Below are 18,218 nucleotides of genomic sequence, written 5' to 3'. Positions count from 1 at the left end.
TTGCCCACATTATAAGTCTACATTACTTTGTAAAAAAAAAAAAAAAAAAAACATTTTTAATTGTAAAAGTAGGTAGAAGTAATCTTAAATGCAAATATGCAATATCGCAATAAATACCTAATATCAGCTGATAAATTAAACAGCTAAAATAAGTAAATTAAATGGCTAAATAAGTAAATTAAATGGTTGAAATATTTTCTATTTAAATTGTTATAATATATTAATTTCGGATATCAGCCGGTAACCAGTATATTATGCATCCCTAATATAAAGGAGATTATAGCTGTGGGAATAGTGTCTCAAGTCTGATGCAATGCTTTAGAGAGTCCCGTGGAACTCGCTGGGGCCAATTAAACAGGAAATGCTGTGTCCTTTGAAGCGCCTGTCAGAGGAAGTGGAACAGTAAAGCAGGAGACAATGGGGTTTAGTGCGACTACTCTTTCATACTCTCTATTCACTTTTGCAGTTCACTCAGCTGTAAACTATTAACTGTCTTTTTGATGACATTAATAAAGTCCAATATATATTCTTCTTGTGTTTTTAAAAATGTGCGTTTTCTGCACTTTTGCGGTCTGCATTTCTGTTGTCGTGACCACAACCACAAAACTCTGAATCTATGGATGCCCCCTCCCCTCCCCTCGGTTTCACTGCTCTGTTCATCTCTTTCTGGTTCTCTTACAGTCTCTCTGTCTTCTTGACCTTGGGTCTGTTTACTTTTTCCTCTCGCTACACTTCAGTTCACCATTTAAGTGCTGTAAACCCCTGGAGTTCATGCAAGCAACTCACTGGCAGATACTCACCCTCTGAGACTAAAACCTTCTCGGGTTGGGATCGATAGCAGATCTAGACAAATAGGCTCCTTTGGGTCATGGGTCCCGGATTTCTACATCCCCAAACCCCTATGCACACACATACTCAGACAAACACTATGCATTTTGTTTTCCTCCAGTTTGACCTCTATTTTGTCTAAAGAATGAAAGCGTGTGCTTTTTCTTTGTATGGTATTTGGATGTCATTGTCCAAATTTCTCTCCGTTCTTTGTTTGCTTTGCTCTGATATTGTCTGAGGATAAAGCCGGCCAAAGAATGTCATAGCAAGAGAATAGTTGGAATTCCTTTGCACACAAGTGCTCTTTTCTCAGTAAACACCCTTCACTCATTTCACTCATTATAGTGGAGCCCATTTTGTGTTTATAGATTAAAACAGAAAATTGCCATTCACTTGTTTTTCACAAGCAAAAAAAAAAAGGCTCCAAAGGGGCCATTTTGCTGCAGTCCATCTGTTGGAACCAGCAGGTTTCTTTCTGTTTAGGTAAAAAGGTGCCCTTCACTGCTGATCTGAGACCAGATTAACAGCTTTTCCCATTACAGATAATGTTTATTGAGAGTTGGCAAGCACCACTATGGGCTGGTTCCCGAAGTGATTCATGAAAAACTTGGACGGGAAAGAACATGAAATACCGGTTGCTAAAAGTAGTTTTTCAATCAAGGATATTATTTATGCGCACAAACAGTTTGACACATGCAGTCTTGGCTAAGGTTATGATTAATTTAGAGATGCACCATATAAGCAAAAAAATTATTCAAAACCTTTTATTTGCATATCTTTTTAAATAATATTTTTATATTATGAACCATTTTGGTTTTATTAGTCAAATACTGGTTAATACTGGTTAATACTGGTTGACTTTTTCTCATTTTAGGAACACACTCATGAACACTGTTGTGGAATGTGTACAAAATTTCTATCATGATTATGATGTTTGCAGGTCAATTTGACCCACATATTTCATAGTTAAAGGAATAACTATGAAATAGACCTGAAATAAATAAATAAATTATTGAATAGGGTAGTTAAGAAACTGACATAAAACACGTTTATGTTTATGCATTTGGCCGATGCATTTAAAAAAAAATATATATTATACTGCATTGAAGGCGTATATTTTTATAAGTTTATGCATGTTCAGTTAATTTCAAATCAGACCCATGATCTTGGTGTTATCTGCACCATGCTCTACTGCTTAAGCTTCAGGTAAGCACTTTTGCACACTTTTTCTCTTAAAAAATGTGAAAAAAATGCAATATTCAGAGTTTATGAAAAAAAAATTAAGTTTGGTTTTCCATAGTGTGGTTTTTGGTGAATTTTATTGAATCCGACTATAATGATAGTGCCCTGATTTGTAACCTAATACAAGAATCTGCCCATAAGTCATGTTTTGACGAACCTTGTTTGTGAAAACAATTCACTGGTTCTCTTGCCATTATTTAGTGGCTACATATCTTTAATATCAGCTGAATCAGGAAAGCTGCATAGGAAACACTGACAACTACGACAAATTTATACTGGTATATTATTAGATTTATACCCGACCCCTAGTATCATTAGCCCAACATGGAAATAAGTAAATGTCTGAGCGACGCCTGATACGAATGGAAGATAAAGATCTGATAGGCGTGCCGTGGATTACAGACCATCTTCACCCGCACTTGCATGATAATGCTATTACTGGCCCCCTTCCATAGTAAATGAATGGGCCTCATGCTGTGTGTAATAGGAAAGTGATTTTGAGGGAAGATTAGGCTCGAACGCAGCATCCTGCTCATTTGAATGTGTGCCACGCTTGAGGATGTGTACAGCACGATAAGCGTCTGATGAGGGATGAAATGTGACAGAAACATAAGCAAGTAGATGAGCTGCTTTGGATTAGGATCAAGATAAGAACAGGGGCTTCTATGGACTTTGGTTTTAATGTTGTCTCCATGGCATGACCAACAAAACAAACTACTTTGCTCAGATTGCCTGAATAGATGAGGCGTTTTATCGATTGAACCACTTCACAGATTATATGTAGCACTCTCTCTCCATCTCACTGGGAGCTGTCGGACTCGTCCACAGTCTCCGGAGTTGAGAAGGATTTATCCTAAAACTTCAGAGACAATCACCAGAACTCTGAAGCAGTGGATGTTTCCTCTATGCCAGCTGTACGGACATGTCTGACATCTAGCATCTTTAAAATGCCTGTGGAATATTCCTCATATAGTGACACTTGGCCAACATCTCTCTCTTTCTGTCACATCACAACCAGCCCAGGGCTAAGACGTATTTAATCTGGCTTTTCTGAGATGTCGACAGGATTTAACCACAGCTCTTTTCACCTGTTCAGGGATGAGTGGCGTAGAAAGTTGGTGACCACAAAAGGTTATGTGGATGCTTTGAAAAAAGGCCTAAAAAAAATACTAAAGGGCTTTTCACACTGCTTAAAGCAGCATTTCTCAATTGTAATTTTGAAGGAGAAACCCCTGCCTGGCTAGCCATGATTGTCAAAAGTGCGATTTTTCAGTCCTAGAAGAATCTGAAATGAATAAAATCATAGAGAAATCATGAAAAATTCTGTAGTTTATAGAAATGTTCCTTATGCTCTATTATAAAATATTTAATTGGTTAAAAAAATTATCTTGTAAGTGTCTGTTATATATATATTATTTTATATATTATATATATTGTGTTATATTATATATTTTATATATTTTTTTATTTATGATAAAAATCTATGCACATCACAAGTTTTTCATTTAGATGTGAAAAGTATTTGCAAAAAATCTACCTGATTCAAAACAGCCAATCTTTAGTTTGCGTATCTTTCAAAAGTGTGATTTGTCTGTCCTGAAAAACTCATGGAAATATATAAAAGTCTAAAAGATCTTGGAGAAGTCATGGAAATTTCTGTGGTCAATAGATATGTTCTTGTTATGCTCTATAATTAAATATACATAGCCTATGTCTTGGGAAAATTATTCAAATTGATATATTTGAAAATGTGGGAACCTATGATGGAAAGTTACAGCAAAATATTTGGAAACAAATAAGTGGTCATAAGCAATCCTCAGTGCTTACCTCATTAAAATTTCATGAGCTTTTTGTACTATTTAGTTTCAGCACCTGAGGGGGAAAAAATGTTGAACAGCGACGACAAAAGCGTTAACTGGAATAAACCAGCAGCTGTATTATGTTTGTATTATATTTCAGAAGATTTAAGATGCCAAAACAAATTTGACTATTTCCATAGACGAATCAACTATTAAAGCATCTACTTTCATGCTATCGCCTCATGAATAAGCAAATAAAGAACATTATCCCGGTTTTTACAAATGTACAGTGTGATATTTCATTAATTACTAACCCAGGGTACAGTATGAACTGTGTGAAACCCTGGGTTTAGATTGCATAAACGGTCTCAAGGGCTTTCGGGTTTTAATTTGGCAATGTGTTCAAAGCTGCTCTCTGCTGCTGGAGGTCACCTTTCGTGGAGATGTGTTTACGGTAGCGCAGGAGATCTGGGTGTGACATGACGTACTGTAGAGAGGAGTGAGAAGGTCACAGGGAGTGTATGAGCATATGCATCTGTGTCTCTCACTGTGAAAACAGCCCTCCAGCCTCCATCCTCCTGTTTATTTCTTGCTTTCATCACATCTTTCACTCAATCCTAAAGCCTTTGGCTCCATTTCACGCTCTCTCCCCTCGTTTTCGCTGCTTTATTCGGCTTTTAATTTCCTGCGACTCTCCTCCCCCTCCCTCGCTCCAGCCATGACTCAGACTGCACCTTTGGCTGACCACCAACTCCTTAACATGCAGACTGCAGCACTCCTGCCCAAACCATCCACCCACTCCTGCATCAGAGAAACAAACACACCCAGCCGGAGATTACCTTCATATGCTGATCTTGCAAATCGTATATTAGAAGACGTCTAAACCGGTTCTGGAATAAGCTTAAACCTCTGCTTGTTTGAGGCCTGATGGGCTTAACACCCCAACTAAAGATTTTTAAATGTAGCTGTAGATGGATAATTAACTTCATACCAATCATATGTACTGAGGTTAAAATCGTCTAACCCAGTGTCATTTTTGCATTATTTGTATGTTATTGTAGTATTCACTAGTGTTGAATAAGCTTTTATTTGTAAGTTTGGTAGCAGCGCAGCGAGAGATAGAAGTTTCTCAGGTGTACAGTTACACTTTAGTTTAATCAGGAAGTAGAAGACACTCTGTTACCTTGCACGGCCACAAAGTGCCTTTCGTTTTCATTTAAGTTTTTAGTCATTTTGTTTTTGTAATTTTTTATGTTTTTTACCTATTTATGTAATTCTATTTAGTTTAATTCTAAAAATCTATTTAGGTTTAAGTAATTTTAGTACTTCAATGCATTTTATTTCAGTTGTTAATTTTGGTTTGTTTTTCATCCGTTTATATTTTATTATATTTCAGCTTTGTCAATTAATTAATGGCCTGTGAAATTTTTTTAAATAATGTGACGAATTTTGAGTGCAGATAATTGCTGTATTGTGATTAGAAAAAAATGTACGCACCAAAAACAGGATACAAGGTATGAAATGAGAGAGCACGGTGTAAATGACTCGGTGGAACTATATTTTCAATTAATGAAAACACTTTTATAGTTGTCGTTTGTTTTAACAATAACAACACTGATCTGATGACCTTTTGAATAGTCAGTCTTTCCCAGAAAGCTTAGAACTAATGTAATGCGGTAGTGACAGCATTGTTTTGTATGCAAAGACTCTGTTTACCCTTCTATTTATGCAAACAGCCATCAGCCATTTATTGGCCCTAGAAGAGGTTTTGTGCTTAAGAGAACCATACCATGGTTATGGCACACTATAATTTCCTCTGTTTACCTTGTATACCCTCCTTTAACTCCTTTACAAAGCCCAGGCTCAATAGCTGAACAGTGTTTAACAGACAGATGTTCTTCAAACTGCAGTTCCCACAAACCATTGTAGTCTGTGGTTTGGTGATGAAAAGCTTTAATAATAGTGCTCTTCCAGATGGGAGAGGACTTTTTTAGTTTGAAAATAGGAGGGTTAGCAATGAAAACAGCTGCTCTAAACAGTCTGCTCACCATCTGAAACACGGAATTTGTGCGCCAATCCTGGCCATTCAGGAATACAGTGGGTTTTGAACACGAGAACGAGGATGTTGAAATGGGACCCACTTCAGTCCGACGAACGCAATGTGAAAGGAGACTAAACAAAATAAACACTGGCACTTTACCACCCTAGCCACCATTTGCACGGTATCTTCTTCCCTAAGATTAGATGTGGACTGTAAAATGAGTGGAATTTGGAAGGGGTTTCTCAATTGGATTTAAACCTCGATCCTTGGCTTCAAACGTTTCCCATCAGCCACTCAAACGGAATGCTAATCTCCATGCCTCGTGGGTGCCACAGACTTGCTCTTTTATGGTTTCTCAACGGGCAGATAAACAGACACCTAAGCCTTTTGGTTTCAAAGTTCCTTTTCCAGAGACAGCCTGAGCAGGCTGTAATCGCCTAAGAACACGGCTCCATGCTCACCGGCATTATTTAAACTACCCCAACATTCCATGGGAAAGATTCATCGCCTTAGTAACACATACTCATTATGGAACACAACGCCTCATGCATAATGCAGTAAGAAGTACATTAATATTCATGATTTAACCTCCCTCCCTTTTTCTCTCTGGCATGTTATGGACACTACAAATGTGAGTGGAGTAGCTTTTGATCATAAGATAAGAAATTGGCTTTGGGCACATTTTAACACGGGATTGTTTAGAGACGACATCCCTGTCGTTCATCCAGTTCCCTATGAAAAGCCATTCCGCTTTTAACTCCTTTGTTTTATCCCATTTGTCATTTTTGCAGGTACAGTAATGGTTTGAAATGATTCATGTTAATTGGTTTGATTTTCTCAGTAGTTGCTCTTTTGTTCCTTCAATTGCCTCATATGGCGATAGAACAAAGAAAGACACGTTAAAATGCTCGAAAGTCCTCGGTGGCGTCGAGGTTGGTCACCGCTTCTAAAGATTAATGATGCATTGCGGTTGATCATGAATCGAGATGGAGACAGAAATAGGAGCAGCTGCATTATGAATTAAAGGCCTTGAGACCTCCTCTTTCACATCTCCTGGGTTTATCACCCCTGCTTTTATCGGCCATGGTTCAGAGGTTACGCCTTTGACACTTGCAAAGCTTTCCACTCGCCTCATAACACAACGAAATGACCACAGGCACCTTTGCTTTCATGTTTGCCTCTGAAATTAAATTGAATTTGGTTTAATTAGATTTAGAGGAAATGGGCTATAGCCTTATGGATTATTCTATGGGATTTCTTTCATCATGCCGATCGATATCTAATATATGATATGAAATAAGGAGTTTCTTTTTCCAGTAACACTGCTTCCTGCTTCAAATGGACCGTAGAGTTATTTGATATATGTTGATAAGCATAAGTAATGTCTTGGGTAAAGGTCAAAGTGATGGATCTGAGTGCTTTAAATTAGTGGGTAATTAATTTGCCACCTTTTTTGTTGGCCATCCTTGCAGTTGCAGTTTAAACGCATGCCATTGTAATTCAATTCATTTACACTTGTATTCCTTCTCTCTGTGTCGCCAGTGTTTGCGGACGTTAGTCGGCCACACCGGAGGGGTCTGGTCCTCTCAGATGCGAGACAACATCATTATCAGTGGCTCCACAGACCGAACGCTGAAGGTCTGGAATGCAGAGACAGGAGAATGTATCCACACGCTGTATGGTCATACCTCAACAGTGCGCTGTATGCACTTGCATGAGAAAAGGTAACATCTACCACCTCCCAAAAGGCCCTTTACATCCAGATGTGCATATAGATTGCTCCACTGAGGTTATACAAGCTTTACTCACATTATTACAGTAAAGGCAATAATATTGTGAAATATTTTGACACTTAAAGTAATTTTCCATTTTAATATATTTAAAAATGTAATTAATTCCTATGATGGCAAAGTTGAATTTACAGCAGCCATTACTCCAGTATTCAGTGTCACATGATCCTTCAGAAATCATTCTAATATGCTGATTTAGTGGTCAAAAAACATTTCATATCAATGATTAGTCACTAGTTTTTCCACTTTGGTTCGTGGCCTTTTTGTGTTTACCTCCAGATTTACATGAATTAAATACTTTATTAGATATATAAAAATTACCCCAGTTGTTTATAAGGAAAACAAAAAAAAAGTGAATGATTAATACATTTGTGTGGATTGCACACTTAGCACAATACATTTTTCACTCACAGTATCAATGTTTTTTTTAATGAATATTTAAAGTTAAGCATATGTTAAAACTGTTAAAATTAGATTAAAATTAAAAACATATACATTTAATATTTAAATATTAATAACTTAAATATTAATGGTATTGAATTGAATCATTTGTGGTTAAAAGAAATTGAAAAACCGATGTAGAGTATCAGCTTCGGATAAACTACCATGCATGAGTAAATTTTTTTTCAAATGTTATATATAGTAAAATACATTATATAGCCTAATACTTCTTTAAAGATAACTCCATTCAATAGCAGCACATAGTGCTGGTTAAAACGCACATTTCCCATCTGATTTCAGCTGTACTCATTAACCGTGTTCATATACAGAGTTGAGCTTTGTTTCTTTATGCTCTGTTGTGAAGTACACAATTGCTCGCCTGACAATATTCTCTGTTTTGGGCCAATTGCTGTGCATATTTTCCCTTTGTGTCAAGCTTGATTGCTTATTTTGCTCAGTGACCTCAGGCTTCATTTAGCAATAACAATAGTAGTTTCTGTTTGTTACTCTCTGCTTCACCAGAACCCATTTTAATGTTCTTTTTGTTTAAGAAAAATATATCAAACTCATTTCCTAGGGGTCTGGTTTTATAAACAAAGTATGTTTTCACTTTGATTTATGTAATGCTATAAGCAAATACAACCCTTGAAGGTACAAGCAATTGACTGTCATAGACTGCTGAATTAATGCCTGATTAAATTCTACCATCATAAGTTGAAAAAGAAATAATTCCAGCATTATGTGAAACTTTTAATGCGAGCACACACTTTTTTTTAGAATGTTGAAAAGTAAACCAGTTTTTTTTTCTCTCTCTCAGGGTGGTGAGCGGTTCTCGGGACGCCACACTGCGGGTTTGGGACATAGAGACGGGTCAGTGTTTGCACGTGCTCATGGGTCACGTGGCAGCTGTTCGCTGCGTGCAGTATGACGGCCGTAGGGTTGTCAGCGGTGCCTATGACTTCATGGTGAAAGTGTGGGATCCTGAAACCGAGACCTGCCTACACACACTCCAGGGTCACACCAACAGAGTCTACTCCCTACAGGTAAACATAGACATTTACCTACACCTGACACACGTGCCCTGACTAACGCTCGGCCACTTCACCTGCCTCTCAGAGGTCAGATTAATGGCTGATGGATTCATAGTCCTTTAAAGCAAGAAAAAGGATCAAGCCATCTCCTCGAAGAAACATGAAATGTCTTTGCGGGTCATTGCTAGGTTAATTCTTGAGCAGTAAGGCTCAATCATCACTCAGTGCTCAAAAAGAAGCATGGGTTAAAGAGATATTTGGCCTGAATAAGAAGCACTATCATTCTGTCTATTCTCTTAAAAAGCTTTCATGACCTACTGCTAACTGTGCAGGAAGTTTATCTTAACCACACACCTTCAGTGACTCAGGATTATCTAATCAAGAGTGCTATTAGGTGTAACCGCAATAGGATCTGAAGAAAGGAATAATTATATTTAATTTTGATTCATAGATTACAGGGTCAAACTGTGTAAGAATCTTTTTTTTATTTTATTTTTATGGCTCCACTGCATAATAACATAAAATTGTTAAACTATTGTAAACCAACGTTCTATTTTGTCTTTGACACAGCAACTGTGGGACAAAACGTTTGGGCTGTAGTCCATACTAATCTGCATTTGTCCTCATTTGTTCATATATCCATCATTTTAAGAGCTTTGCCGTAATTGCATAAGTTAATCAAACATAGTGCCATTTAATGCAATAACAATGGAATGGAAAATATCTGGAATTCAGCTTGTGCTGCATCTCATTGTGAAATGAATCAAATCCCTTCCCTGCTCAATACAGCTTTTATTGAATTCTTGGGGTTTTTTTCTAGACACAGAATAAGCCAAATGACTACTCTGGGTGTTTAGCCACAGTTTTCTTACATAATGTAATTTATTAATTACTGAACAATGATTAATTTAATCCGCTCTTTCTACAGTTTGACGGCATCCATGTAGTGAGTGGTTCGTTGGACACATCAATTCGGGTGTGGGATGTAGAAACGGGAAACTGTATTCACACGCTCACAGGTCATCAGTCTCTGACCAGCGGCATGGAGCTCAAAGATAACATCCTTGTCTCTGGAAACGCTGACTCCACCGTCAAGATCTGGGACATCAAGACCGGCCAGTGCCTACAGACACTGCAAGGTGAGCAGAGAGAGTATGACTGATCGCAACTCGGTCAAAGGAATAGTTCACCTAAAAATGTCAGTGACTTAAAGAGATAGTTCACCCTAAAATCTAAATTAAGTCATAAATTACTCACCCTGGTGTTTTTCTAATGCCATATGCCCTTCTTTCTTTTATGGACCACAAAAGGAGATAAAAAAAAAAAAAAAATGTTCAGCTCGTGCTCATCCATATAATGGTAGTGCATAGTGACCTGCATCAAGCTTATAAAAAAGATGCAAAAGTATCACAGAATGATCCCATGTGACTCGTATATACCAAGTGTTCTAGGGTATACGATATGAAATTTAATGCATTATTTAATGAAAATCCTGACCTTGGCCGTTGGTCTTCAGTCCATTGCCCACGCAACGTGTGCTATCGTGTGACACTGTTAGCGCCGCAGTTTACTCCATCTCACCCAGAAAAAGCACACAATCTGTTATTCCATGTTCTAGACACCTGAATCCATTTTTTTTTTTTTCGCTAAACTAAACTAAGGGAAAAGAGAAAATATAAATGGAATCCGTACATAAAATGCTTAATATTAAAGATGAATGAGAAACAGCTGGTGCTATTTGCCATTGTGGCTATTTATCTTGAGCGAAAGCACAAGCAACGGACTATCTGGGTTCACAAATCCATTCAGGCTCTGAGTCAGCACAGCGAGTGTCCCTGTATGTGCACAGACACATATCATAAATTATAGGAAAGTTGCTAACCTCTAAAATAAATTTCAAAACAGGCTGTAGTGACTAATCACGTACGCTCCACTGACTTCACTCCTATTGGTTGTTGTGTCGCTCCGTAAAGTCGCTCTTTATTTGCATAGTTACATATCTCAACTTTGTCCTGTCGCTGGACACGCCTGCATCCTGTCACCAATGGTCACTGTCACTCATATCGCCAAAAATCGCCAGCTCTACAGTGAAATGAATGGGATTATGGCGCGTTGTTGCTGGCAGTGTAAACACAGCTTTAATTTTTTATAGATTATTGCAGTGTTGTTTATTATAAATTATTTATCTGTACACATTATTTTATTTTTAAATGAATGCACCCTTGTAATTTTTAATCGGAAAGACCTCTTTTCTCTGACATGTGCGAGGGCGGGACAATAATCCCTTTCCTCCAACAACCTGTCACTCACATGTACAAAATGAGGTTGCATCCTGTTTTTTTTTTTTGTGTGTGTTTTTTTAGTTCGAGAAGCCATTTTACTTTGGTGTATGGCACAATAGGGAATCAAATCAGCTTGCAACATGTTTCATACTGAATTTAAATGCAGCATTCCTTTAACCTGAACATAGATGTTGAATAATTGTAAAATTTGGTGTAGGGGAAGATTATTACTTATGACTTAAATTTCAGTCTCTTCCTCACACAAAGCAATCATTAGAAGACTTGGGATTTAGTACACATCTCGTTTGGACCACAGTGATTGTCCTTTGTGTAGCTTGACAGTCACTGTGAAGTTGTTGAATGAAAATATTTTCCAACATTTTCTACTTTTGTGTGTTGCTGGGGGAAAAAGGTATACATATTGTTTTTGGGTGAACTGTTCCTTTAAGAGCTTTATCCGTTGCATTTTAACCACAAACAACATTTTTACTCCTCCTTCAGGCCAAAGAAAAACATGTTTCCAAAGATGTATTTTTCATAATTCCCAGCCTCTCTTAGCATCTTGAGCTTTAATCTTCTGGAAGGGTGAGGAATAGATGACATGATGAAAGGAATTGGAGGGGGATGTGGTGGTCTTATTGGGGGTGCCCAGAGGGTAAGACAGAGGGGGGATGGACCATATATCAGTCTGTAGGTCATTTAATTAGGTCATTGAGCATTTCCTGTTATCACTTAATCGTTTGACATAATAAACAAAAACACACATTTGACCCCAGACAAGATGCTCAACTCAACGGCTGAGCTTTGAAGTGCGAATGCTCATAGACAGTCACTCATTAAAGGCAAAGGGTCTATTTTGTCACTCTGTGTAGTGTCTTGCACATCAATAGAGAGCGGCCATCTCATTTACATTCACACAGTTGACTTTAGCGCTCTACTAATGGGTATTCATGAGCAAATTCATGCCTTTGAAATGGATATTTAGAGTTTTCATTCACTCATGAACTTCAATCTGTCTTTGTTCTCAATCTAGATGTTTGATAACATGATTTTTAGTATTTGACTACGGATTGCCTGTAATAGCTCACCACACCCCTCTGCAGTAACAGGAACCAGTGTACTGTAGCACATCTCTTTTTCTCTTTATCTTTATATGCCTCGCTGACAGCAGTCGAAGCACTTTTGTTTAGACTCAGATGTTCCTTGGCCTATCAGAAAGACTGGCTCAATTCAATACCTCAAGGGCATAGAATCAAAGCCATTAATGCCACAGTATTTCCCGTAACCATAGTTACACATCCTCTCTCCGATTTCTCCGTTGTGGCAAATAGCTGCAGGTCGATTTCCTGTCTATCGGGCTTTCAGCGTTGCGGTGTGTGTGTGTTGAGCCTCTACATCTGGAATCCCTTGTGGAATCCCTTGTACTCTTTAAAAAGAGTACTTATTAGGGAAATAATATACTTTAAAAGAATATACCTAAGTGCAAATTGAATGTTCTGTTTTTGACACTTAAATAAATGTTATTTGCTATAAAATGAAAATGTATTTTAGTTGAAATTTATATTAATGCAATTATTTGATCTTAAGAGTGCTTATTTGGTCAATATAAGTAGGACTTAAGTATATAAATAAATGTACTTTAGAGTAAAAAGTAAATTTTTACATTATTACAAATAGAGCTGAACGATTAATCGTTAAAAGATTGCTATCTTTATTCAAACACCCACACGATCTTAAACCTTTGACAAGTAGCTGCAATCACAGCAGAACATTCAAATCTGCGTCGGCGCTGCTGAACAGCCAGAGAGAGCAGTTGTCCTGTATGAAACGGCTTCACAAACAGTCTTTTCAAACACAGGATCATTATTTCTGTTACAATAATTTATATTATCACAAGTACTGGGATATTTCTGATATAAACACTATCTATGATAGCGATCAAAATAGAGCAAATCAACTTTTGAAAGTAACTAGATGCTTTAAAGATTGTATCAATTACATTGGGTGGCGACAAGTGACTGTTAAAAAATGTAGGCTATTTGTCATTGAATCATTCATTCAGGAGATTCGTTCAAAAATGCTGGAGTCTTTATGAGTGAGTCATTGAATCATTCGTTCAAACAAAAAACAAAACAAAAAACAACAACCTCTAATAAATTTAAATTATAAAAAACAATTTAAATAGACTGCCGCAATTAATTTTTTTTAGAACCTCTAGTAAATTACAAGTTATTTTGTTCAGTTGTCTATTCAGAATCGTGATCTATTTTAAACAACAAAAAATCATTTCAGAATCGTGCAGCTCTAATTACAAGGTGCACTTTTTAAGTGTACTCAAGAGTGTCAAGTAACAATCAAAGTGAAGGTGTGCTCCAAGTACACTGTAAAAATGATCAATAATTTGACAACATATGTTTTTACATTGCTTTAACTCATCAAAATAAGGTTTTCAACTTTTTTATAAGTTATAGAAGATTAATCTAAGTCATATAATGTAATATAAGTTGAAATGATTTATGTAAATATCCAAGTTGATTGTACTTAAAAATTTAAGGCAGCAATTTTTTTACAGTGTACACTTGAGTGGCCTTTTATTTCAGTAATATGATATTATCTGCATGTAGTTTATATATATATATATATATATATATATATATATATATATATACTTTTAAGATTTGAGTACTCTACAAGTGTACATTCAATACTAAATGTACTTAGTTTTCACAATGAATGTCAACTCTTAACTTGTTTTCTTTCTTTTATCTCGCTCTTAGGTCCCCACAAGCACCAGAGTGCAGTAACATGCTTGCAGTTCAACAAGAATTTTGTCATCACCAGCTCCGATGACGGTACGGTGAAGTTGTGGGACCTTCGGACAGGCGAGTTCATCCGCAACCTGGTCACACTGGAGAGCGGAGGCAGCGGCGGTGTGGTCTGGCGAATCCGCGCCTCCAATACCAAACTTGTTTGCGCGGTGGGCAGCCGTAACGGCACGGAGGAAACCAAGCTCCTGGTGCTGGACTTTGATGTGGACATGAAGTGAAGGGGGTGAACTTAAAGGGGACTTGTTTGTAAAATGGGGAGGGTGGGGAGAGCAACCTGCCCCGGGTCTTTCCGCGCCAGGACCGATCGCTCACTTCATGGCATCTCCACCTCCCCGATAAGTTGCCGCCAACATCTCTCCCCGTTGTGCCACGGTCCACGACTGCCGCCACAGTTCCGTTCACCTTCCGAAGGGGGGAGGGGTGGGGGCAGACGCTCATGCACCACAGCATTCTGGGAAGGAAACTGACAGGAAGGACTTGGGAAGACTGGATTGTCCCTTTTCCTACCACTCAAGGCGACCTTGCACAGAGACTTGTTCGCTCAAGCCTGACTGAAATTCACACCCATATGTACAAACGTTATTTTTTTGATCTAAACAGTCAACACTGTATACATGAAACCCTAACGCATCAACACGGATACGGAGAGATAAATAGTGTATACAAATAAAAAATTTATGGAGAAAGATGAGAATTGAAGAGCTTTGTACTGCAGGAGTGATTCGAGAAAGAGAGACAAAGGAAGCCAATTTTGTCAGTCCTCATCAACCTCAGCACACGCCAAATATCCCTTTCTTCCTCGCACGTTATTTTGTTTTGTATCCGTTTTTTTCTTTTATTTTTTTCTTTGTTCCCCACAACTTTAGTTTTTTTTTTTCTATTTTTTTTTCGCATCAACAGCTGTGAATTAAAGTTTTGTGCTTTCTTTTCAAGTTCAGCATTTTTTGTTCACTTCCTGCCTACTGTTGCAAACAACAGGTCTCAGTATTAAGCTAAACCCACTCTGCTGTTTCACACATTTTTGAGGTTTTACTTGTGATGTGTTTTTTTTTTTATTATAAATTCAGTACTCCATAAGCAGTGGCTCTCTGGATCGGAGATGACCTGCGTTCATTGTTTTTCAACCAGTCTGGTCTCATTAGTTCATCAGTGCTGGTGCTGTGTGGGAAATGAGAATGTTTTCCCATAAGCTCCTGGGAATGTCTCTTCCCACCCCCCACCTTTTTCCCCCCAGTACTGTCCATCCCAGTGGCCAAACTGGATTTTATGCTGCTAGACACACAGAAAAAAAATAAGGTGGAACTTTAACTGGCTGTGACGTTTTAGTCCCAGACGAAATTCTAAACAAAAGTTACTTGTAGAGTTTGAACTTATAAAAACGACACAAACAAACGTACCAACAAAAGCAAGATATCGACATAACAGCTTCTCTTTTTTTTGCCACTGAAACTTGAGCCAAATGTGCCTCTACGAGGCGTAGAGGAGGGAGAATGTCTGACAAAGAGACGGGTTTGTCTGCTGAGATGAAACGACAGACGAGTAGAAACTATTTTGCGCGTTTGTGAGCATGACTGGGTGTGCGTGCGGGTGTGTGTTTGAGCAAATTGTTCACACATTCCTTGGGACAAAAGCTCTGCCAGCCTGTTCTGTGTGGAAATGTATGCTTCGACAAAAAAAGAATACCGTTCTTGTTTTTAATGAGTTGAAAAACGAGATTGTTGGAACCGACGTTAAGTTACCGAGGAAAAAAGGTGGTCTTAGTGTACAGAAATGGACATCTGATTACGTTTTAAGTGCTAGAGCTAACCTGGTTCCGTTGGTAATGCTCTCATGAGTTTTTTTTTGTTTTTTTATTTTTGTTTTTTTTTTATGGTAAAGCAGCTTCATAGATAAACAACGTAACCGCATCCGTAGCCAAACGATTTGTCTCATCCTCCAAGTCACACAACTCAAGCTGAACTGTGAAAGTGGTTTAACACTGTATATTAAAAGAAAAAACAATCTTGTTCTTTCTCCTGTTTTTTTTTTTCTTTTTCTTTTTTTTTTTCTTTTTTTTCTGTTTAATTTATAATCTGGTTTGAGAAATCAGATGTTGGAGCTGTTTTATTTTTTCAGTTTATGTAAACTGCCTGGCATAACAGACAGATAAAAAAAGAAACCTTAAAGGGATTGTGTATTTGTTTGATTCATTTAGAATTTTTATTTTCTTATAACTTAAGTGCAATAAAATGTGGGTTTTTCTTTGTTCATTTCAACGATTTTGGCTGTCTGTGTTCCTCAATGTGTGAAAGTGTGTCATGTGTCCAATAAAGCTTCTATAGTTTGTTCCGCTTAATAACAAGGCATTCCAACCATGGGGCTTATTGGTTAATGTGATTTTCATTTAACAAGGCAGAAAAGATTGTCTTCTCTTGTCTTCTAGACAAGATGGCAACTCTTCTCCTTCTGGTACATTTCATCCTCACTTTAAAGCCCCAGATGCGTGAGCTGGACCGCATTGTGTCCTGCAGAACAGCTGATAAATCATTTAAAAATACCTGCCTGTTGTCTCAAGCGTAGATCAGTAACCTTTCTAAACCAGCCAGTGTTTGTTTGTCACTTTTTACAGTGCAACCTTCAATTATGTGCAAATCGTGTACAATCTTTTTATGCACATTAGTCCTCTATGATCACATCAGACAAATGTACATCTTAGCTCTTAGACATAACCAAACGTTTTTCAGTTGAGGGATGATGTATTTCTCTGTATCTATTGCAGAGTCATCCTGCCTAAAGCTACAGGATGTTCATAGCCTGTTGCCTAGCAATGGTTCAGCTCTGCTTAGTTACTACAATGTTCGAATACAATGTTCGAATAGTTGATACTGTAAGTCAAGAATGAGTACTGGAAGAAAACCCATACTATATATGATATTCTCTGTTCTTTTAAAAGTATTGCATAACATTTTTGGTAAAAAAATTAATAAAAAAACGGGGAGCAGTAGCCAGAAATTCACAGTAAAAATACTGAGACAATGTTTCTAGTATTAGGGATAGAATATATGCATGTATAATTACAGTTTATAACAGGATGTTTCATTAAGTTATATAACTATTACTACTTGACCTACTAAAATGAGCTTTTTCCTAAAAAGTTCTTTGAGGCTTGCCTTTAAAACAAGGCCAAAGACAGACATACAACAGACGTTGCACAGGGGTTTACAGAGACAACAGCATCAGGGCAACACACCTCACAAAAATAACCTCATAAACATTAACTACATGACATTTTAAGAGCATGAATAAATTACATGAACTATAGTGAAATGTAGTAATGAAAGACTCAAGATGGATGCTTCATGTATTGAAAATAAGGACTTACATAAGCTTTATGTCAAGAAAAGGACTAATATACAGAAGCTTGAACAGTTCTACTGGACTCTGCATCTAAATCAATGCAACAATATTTATGCGTCATGTTATTACAAAATCCTTCAGACATCTGCTCTCTCTGTCAGCTCTGGTGATATGGTTCTTTATTCACTTTAATTAATTATTCAAAAATGAAGACTAAAGAGCATTAAAAATCAGCCTGAGCCCAGGAATTCTGATTCTTGACTATCAGCTCCAGAATAGTTTTGCCGTCCTAGTGTTTGGAAATCAAACTTGAAAAATTGACTCGTTTGACAGTCAGTGACTAATCGCAGTGGACATTCATGGGATTGAATGTCAGTTGTTGTTAAATGGTTCACCTTTTACACATCTACCACTTTCTCTCACCTAAAGCACACTTGACTCGCCAATCTTTTTAGATGCCGATATGTCAAATTTATCAAGATTGGTTTCTGAAATCTCACTCATTCATTAACATTTAATCTTTTTTTTTTTCCCATTCAGGCAGTTTATTGGCTTCAATAAATATCCCTCAGTGTAGATTCTTTTGATTCAGAAGTTCCA

At 37.4% G+C, this 18,218-nt stretch overlaps 1 protein-coding gene across 4 annotated transcripts in view; it reads left to right on the top strand.

Annotated features, from left to right (window-relative positions):
- fbxw7 (F-box and WD repeat domain containing 7) overlaps nt 1-16,540 on the top strand; it is a 165,353-nt gene extending 148,813 nt beyond the window's left edge. For all 4 annotated transcript variants that reach the window (XM_082164372.1, XM_082164373.1, XM_082164375.1 and 1 more), the window contains 4 exons: nt 7,453-7,634; nt 8,959-9,184; nt 10,101-10,311; nt 14,232-16,540. In XM_082164372.1, coding sequence (XP_082020498.1) covers nt 7,453-7,634; nt 8,959-9,184; nt 10,101-10,311; nt 14,232-14,500 — 888 coding nt within the window. In that variant the 3' untranslated portion in view covers nt 14,501-16,540. The remainder of the gene's footprint in view (nt 1-7,452; nt 7,635-8,958; nt 9,185-10,100; nt 10,312-14,231) is intronic.
- The last annotated feature ends 1,678 nt before the right edge of the window (nt 16,541-18,218 follow it).

Source organism: Leuciscus leuciscus (assembly GCF_965113295.1).
Source record: "Leuciscus leuciscus genome assembly, chromosome: 3".
Taxonomy (NCBI): domain Eukaryota; kingdom Metazoa; phylum Chordata; class Actinopteri; order Cypriniformes; family Leuciscidae; genus Leuciscus; species Leuciscus leuciscus.
Note: the sequence above shows the minus strand (reverse complement) of the source record. Positions and strands in the feature narration are given on the sequence as shown.